Source organism: Oryzias melastigma, linkage group LG20 (genome assembly GCF_002922805.2).
Source record: "Oryzias melastigma strain HK-1 linkage group LG20, ASM292280v2, whole genome shotgun sequence".
Lineage (NCBI taxonomy): Eukaryota > Metazoa > Chordata > Actinopteri > Beloniformes > Adrianichthyidae > Oryzias > Oryzias melastigma.
Window position 1 is genome coordinate 13,609,881 of NC_050531.1, and position 7,366 is coordinate 13,617,246.

The following is a 7,366-nucleotide window of genomic DNA, read 5'->3' on the forward strand; positions in this document are numbered from 1 at the left end:
CTAGCTATTTTAGCTAAGTTAAGATTTTTTTCAGTTTTTTTAGGGTAATTTGGAGTTTAGCAAATGTTTCAGCTGCATGCTAGCTATTTTGTCTAATTTAAGCCTTTTTGTTTCTTAGGCCATTTTGAAGTTTAGCTAATGTTTCATTTGCAAGCTAGCTGTTTTGGCTAACTTAGGCTTTTTTCAAAATTTTTAGGCTAATTTGGCAAATGGCTAATATTTTAGCTGGCTTTCAGCTTCAGTGTTTAGCTTACAGCATTCACACTAGCATTGTGGCAGGTAATGCTACATATCCAGTTTTCAGTTAGTTTAAAGGTAATGGTGGTTAAGATGTGTGTTTTACATCCAGTTTGCGCATAACCCGATTAGTCGACTAATCAGAAAAAATAATTGGTGATTAGTCAATTATTAAAATAATCGTTTGTGGCAGCACTAAACTAGATGTTAATAGGAAAAAAAAAACGTACAATTTCTCTACTTGTGCGCCATTTTACATAAAAAAAATAAAACATATTTGCTCTCCATAAAATGTATCATAATTACATTGGGCCGTTAATAATAATAATACAAAATGATCTGGAGTGCCGGATCTCATTACCCTGCGGGCCCGATCCGGCCCCTGAGCCTTGACTTTGACACATGTGGTTTATGCCATTTCACACTGTTTTACCACATGCTTATTTGCAAAACGTTATTTTATTTAACCTTTTTGTATACTTCTCTATATATTTTAAAACACTATTTCCCATCTTTTCCCTAAGCCCAAACCTTACTGAGTAGATGCTAATTTTGCAGTTAAAACAATGACAATATTGAGAATTTGGGGTTTTATCTGATAGCAGAAAGCAATGGAGTTAGTCAAACAAGTTACCAAAAGAGCGCTGCATAGTGGTGTAGTGGTCAGCATTCTTGGCTAACTGCAAGAAGAGTCTATGGAGTTTACATGTTCCACCCGTGCATGCTTTGGTTTTTCTTCAGGCATTCTGGCTTCCTACCTCAGTCCAAAAACATGCTGCATAGGTTGACAGAGGACTCTAAATTGTTTCTAGGTATGAATGTGGGCGTGCGATGGACCAATGACTTGTCCAGGGTGTTCCCTGCATTTCCCCAATAGTGGCCGGGATAGGCTCCAGCAACCAAGTGACCCCAAAATTAATGGATGGATGGATGATGGATGGATGGACGGGCGTCACCAAAAACATAGCAGTACATGAGCAGAACCTTTAGGGACATTTATGTATGTTTTTATCCAGCGATTGCAGTGATTATGTTGTATTAGTACAAAACTGACCAATGTGTGCATTCACTAATTAAATTCACGTAAACCTCGGGCACCATAGATTCAAACATACGAAAAAATCCCCTGAGGCAGGTGAAGCCAATGTGACCCAGTCAAACACATAATAACACAACCATAGGGCTCTAGTTAGAAATTCTCCAAAGTGTTACATGTAGAAAACAAAGTGTAAGCATAACTGTAAGCAGATTACCTGTGACCAGCTCCTTTATCTCAACATCTCCTGTCTTTCTTAGCAGACGAACCAAAGCAGGAATCCCCCCGCAGTTCTTCAGGGTCACTTTGTTCTCATCATTGGCTTTGCCATACACCAAATTCCTCAAAGCCCCACAGGCACTGCGATGGACCTCGGTCATCCTGTGGTCCAGAAGATCCACCAGCAGCTGGATGCCTCCTTGTCTACGAATCTATCAAAGAAACAGAGGAAACACAGTTAGTCTCATTTCCTTCAGAACTCCAAGTAAAGGGCACCGTTAGGACCACATCAAATCAATGCAATTTATCATTTGTGCAGTCAGAGGTGATGCTGTTGAGATAATGGTTTGCTTAAATGTCAGACGGTCACTAAGAAAAACATTTGATGTGTGTGTTTTGTATGTGTACTCTTCAGCACCATTTAGTGCCACCAATCGGGCTAACAGCCACATGCAGACCATACTATGACCAAGCAAATGGTGGTATTTCTTTTTACAAAAACTACCCCCTACTTATATTGGCAATTAAAGGGAAGAGATAACAAGCTGCCTTTCAATTTAGGGGTAAATTATAAGAGCCACAACTTAATAAAGAAATCAATCGATCAATCACTCAATCAATCAATCAAACAATCAGTCAAGCAACCAATCAAAAATAATTCATGACCCTACAAAATACTGGCCACCAGTCTAGATTGCACCCTGCCTTTGCCCAACAATAGCTGGTACAGTATAGGCTCCAGCAGCCCAGGGATCCCAATAGTGATTTAGCAGGTTCAAAAAATGGATGAAAATAATTCATTTACCTATTTTACTGTTTACCAAAGTAAGTCTTATAGCACCAAAAAATGCAACTAATTTATGAAAAAAAGAAAGAAAGAAAAAACAGGAATTGGAAAAGATACATCTAAAAAAATGGGTTTTCTGAGATTTTTGTGAACTTTTGTGTTGCAAATAAATTTTTGGGGAAAGTTAACATAATTAAAACTATATTCAGTGAAGCTTTTTATTTGAAGGTTGAGCTGAAGTAAAGCAGAATTTCAGTCATTCCCGTCGGATATCCTCCTTCCTTGTCTTTCAGTTAGGTTTCTGTCGAACACCCCCCATTGCTATTCATTCCTTTCTTTAGTGTGTCCATCACTGCACACTTCAGCTCTACTATCCTGAACTACTGCTACAATAATAGTAGACTGGGTTCCACTCTAAGGGATCTATAGGGAAGCAAACCAGGTACATTTACAGGAGTTGGAAATCTATTTTGTATCCTGATGCACCGTCATAGTCAATGGCTTGCGATAGTTTAAGAGAGTGGAGGTTGAGTCAAATAAAAAGACTCAAAATCTATGCAAAGTACCCCTAGTGCCACAAGAAAACACTATTATAAGTACAACCCAGTCAGGATTAAGTCTAAACCCAGTGAAGTTTAGCTATATGCTGTTAAAACATGAGTATTAAATTAGTAATCTTATATCAGTAAATGTAACATAAATGTTTTTGCACAGCATTTGAGATCATCAATACAAAAAGGTGAAGTGTCTGGTGTAAACAAGTAGTCTATCTCAGAATGCAATTTGATTCCCTGCCCATCTGGCTCCTCCCTATTTCTCTAGTTGTAGGGGCATTTGAAGCTGTAGGTATCCGAAAGTGTTTTTCTTTTTTTTAAGGAGGAGCCGTAGCAACTTGGCTATCCCTCCACTGGTATGGAGATTGGCGTCCCGCTTGTGGCATAGAGGAGAAATGCATTTCACGTGGGTGTGCTCTGACAACACATTCTCACTCCCAAGCTGTCACATATTGACATTTGGTTAAGGACCCCACCGTGTCACTCTTTGACGGTTTGGGTGTCCCCAACCTCCGAGTCGCAAACCGGAACGGTCCAGTACCGCACTGGTACCCAAACCTGGTATCGGTACCCTAACCCTAACTCTGCACTGGACACGGTACCAGATGTAGTATTGAACTCGAACTGATACCAGATGCAGTACTGGGCGCAAACCGGACACGGTACTGGATGCAAACTGTTACAGGATTAGGGTACCGGTAATGGGTTGGGGTATGAGGACTGGTCCTCGAGACGGGTCAAGTACCGCATCCGGTACTGCATCTGGTAGCATGTCTGAAAGGTTGCGGACCCTTGATTTTATGAACAGCCAGCAAGTCAAAAAACAACGAATTGTGAACACCCAACATGTCAAAAAGTGACGTGGGGGGGGGGTCCTTAACCAACAGTCAATTTGTGACGACTTGAGAAAGAGAATGTGTTGGCTCTAAAGCACAGAAGTTAACACTTAAATATAAGTACTGAGTGTTTGGACAACTTCAAGAGTTCTAAAACCAATGTTGTTATGTATTTGGCAGCTACGTGCTAACACAGATGACCGTCGACCATCAAGCGATCGCAATGCTTCATATCTCTGCACTTGGAGGGATAAACTTGGGGATAGTTAGAAGCCATAAGTGTAGGGAGCCATTAGACAGACTCTGACTATGCTAACTCCTAATACAAGTATTAAACTAACTTTAAACTGCACTAGTGAACAACAGCTCTATCTCCTAAACTCCAGCATTTAACATAAAAAAATCAAGATAATCAGTGTAAATATACGATAATGCTCAAACTCCTGTTCAGTGTGAAACAGTTGAGACTATTAGCCTAGTAGGAATCCGAATGACGGCAATCGGGTGTTACACATAATGTCTTCTCCCCACGGAGCATCACACACTGCTTTCTCCCTATGCTGATGCTTAATAAATCCTCCTACTCACTTCCCCACTGCAGGGATCTTTATCAACCTTGGGAAACCAAAGAGCTTAAATCACACTGTGTTTGGTCCAGTCTACAGGGGTGTAGTACTAATGACTAGAAATAGGCGGCTGTGATCACCAGGAGACCAGCAGGAACATAGTTAGAGCAACAACTGTGTGGCACAGAGAGGTAGAGAGAGGCTGTCTTTCTCGCCTCCACAGTTATTTAATCTCTGGAGTACTGCAACAGGTAGACTTACCCTGCCAGAAAAACCCGTGTTTTTCACACTTAACTGCATTGTCAGACCTCTTGTGTTTTATTGCTTTTTACTCCCTCCTCCAGAAGTCAAACACAAAAAAATAACCTAGTCTCTGTCACTGCAAACACTGTCTAAATCCTACTTTAATTAAATGTAAAGAGTAGATAAGAGGAACGTTGTAAATATTTACAGGATTTTCTTTTTTTTTTTTAATACATTTCTCACCACCTATTGCTTGGACCACAATATCACAAATATAAATGTATTTATAGGAAAAGTCAAGTAAAATAAGAGTGTAAAAACTCATTTTATTTTTGATTCATATTATAAAATGTGGTTGCTGATACGATACATAATTGATTTTTGTTCATTCCAAACGATCTAATTTAATTCACTCAATCAATATATATATATATATATATATATATATATATATATATATATAATATGGCAATTGAAAAAAAAAAGTTTAAACTGGAAGTGAAGCTGTCATGTAATTGCAGAATTTATCAGCCAATATTTACTTTCATCTGCCAAAATTAAACTAGAACGAGGTATATAATGTAAAAAATTTTAGGTTGACCGCAACTTTTTTAACTTGAAGTGGTGCCTGTCCTTCTTACTGTGCATTCTCCTTATATTAAACTCTCTCATTGTGCAGATGTCATCCTAGCTTTTTATTTCTCTGTCTATACTTATGTTTAATCTGTTATTACCTGCAAGCCTATCAACATTTTTGTGTGCATTTCTCTATTCGGTCTAAAGAAGATGATAAATGTAGAATGATTTATATTCATCTCCTGCTGTTTAACAGCGGCCACCAGCACTGGTAACCCATAGCGACAGTATTCTCTGGTAACAGTTAACAGTGGTGACAGGTGGGATTGTGGGAATCAGAGGTGCTGCTGGCATGCGTGCCGGTGGGATTCAGACCCACATACACACACCTCCACCAGGGACTGAGGCACATGAAGTTTAATAAGCACGTTGGAACCACCACATATGGAGCATCAACATTAATCAGTGACATGGTGGGGACAGTTTACAGCCTGCATGTGAATGTGGTAACAAACACAGGATAGATTTTATGCACTCTACAGTGCCTCTGACAACATCTGGTATCCTTAATTTTAGAACAAATTTGGGGTGAAATTAGGTAATTTTAGAATTACTTACCCTTCCATTTAGTGTTTTTTTTGTATGTGTGTGTATCTGTGTAATAAGATAAAATTAGAATAATAAAACTAATCTGGTGCGATTAAGATCATTATCTCCTTAATTTTCAGGAATAAAAATTGTAAGTTAATTTTTTTTTTTGATTTAGCATTTACAAAAAAGGAAAAATGAATTCAAAAGTACAACTCATTTATTTTTTTTTTTTAAACACAACAGACAGTAGTGTGGCGGAAGTACTGTATGCATAGCTGCACCTAAATGAATCACTAAGCAGCTTGGGTAGAAATATGAATTTTCAACTGACCAGACAATTGATGAGTTGCCACTGCCAGGCTTGGAATTAGCATGTGTCTTATGGCATCAGCTGTGAAGAACTGTAACGAGGAGCTGTTGATCAGAGATGTTTCAAAAATCCATACGCAAGATTTGATGCCATGCTCTGAAGACACTTGATAGAAATTGGGAGATAAAGACTCATTCTGATGTTGTATGTCCACTAGCTCTTCAAACTCGGCAAAAACAAGATAATTTGAAAATGTGGGGTGATAAATCCCTTCTTTTCTATCTTCAATGAAAAGTCTCTGTAAACGAGTGTAAATACGCATTTCGGGCTTCTGCATTCAAAACTCTTATCTTTACGTGTAGTTATGCGAGTTTCTGGAACCGTTTCTGTTTTTTAAATAACTGTTTTCTAGTCAAAAAACAATATTATTTATTGCCTTTAATTTAGGAAATAATGTATGGAAAAAAAAGAGGGGTTATGTGAATCTCTAAAAGCACAATGCCAACAGTGTTGCATATACATGTGCATGGTTGAGTTTCTGCCTGACATTTTTCTCTTCGGGCTAACTGCATTTTAGAACCTTTAAGCCATCCCCTAATTGGGTTTTTGGCCTCTGGCTAACATTTCCTCAGGGACATTCTAAGCAGAGCTGAATGAAATATTAACCTATGTCAACTTTATGGTGTTCTAAGAAAGGGACACAGCCCTGTTTGAGAATTATCAGAAGTGAAATTCCCAGTTTTCAGAATCTTTACCAGTTAAAGAGAGAAATCCAACTTTTATTCAGAGCAGTTATTAATAATAGAGCAAAAAAACAATATTCTGAGCGGATATGGCTGTTTGAGCAAAAATTGTTCTTATTATGTGATTTAGTTGGTTCTCGGAAATGAACAATAATACAAAGGAATATCATTTTCTGTACTCTTCTACTGCAACGTGAAAAACATCAGACACATTTACAAAGACAAAAGCTGTGCTTGATAAAAGCAAAACTTCAAGGTTTGATTTACAGAAAAAAACTTCACTGACATAATACTTTATCTGTAAGAATAAAAACATATTTGAAAACGGTTCCAACTTCTGACCAAAAGATCAGGGAAGAAGACTAAACAGAATAAAAAAATGTGTGTTTTTCAGTTTGATAAGGACTCAAATTGCGTTGATATTTCAGTAAAAGTTTAAGTTTGGTGTTTTCTCTAACTACTTTCAAAGAAAACTGTTTTAATTTTGACAGATGTGGCACATCTTCAATTCATCATTTAGCAAATCATTAAAGATAAAAATAAGAAAAAATCTATTAGTAGTAGCTCACTATTGGATGACTGGACACACTGAAAAAAAGGATTTCCAGAGTCTTTGAATTTACTCGAATTAAAGTAGTAAATGCAACACAATTTATTCATATTTTCTC

General features: G+C 37.8%; 1 protein-coding gene across 5 annotated transcripts in view; it reads right to left on the reverse strand.

The window, feature by feature from the left end:
- The window catches only part of ctnnd2a (catenin (cadherin-associated protein), delta 2a), a 301,632-nt gene that overhangs the window by 78,666 nt on the left and 215,600 nt on the right, over positions 1–7,366 (reverse strand). For all 5 annotated transcript variants that reach the window (XM_036217369.1, XM_024279704.2, XM_024279706.2 and 2 more), the window contains one exon: positions 1,491–1,704. In XM_036217369.1, the coding sequence (XP_036073262.1) occupies positions 1,491–1,704 (214 nt within the window). The remainder of the gene's footprint in view (positions 1–1,490; positions 1,705–7,366) is intronic.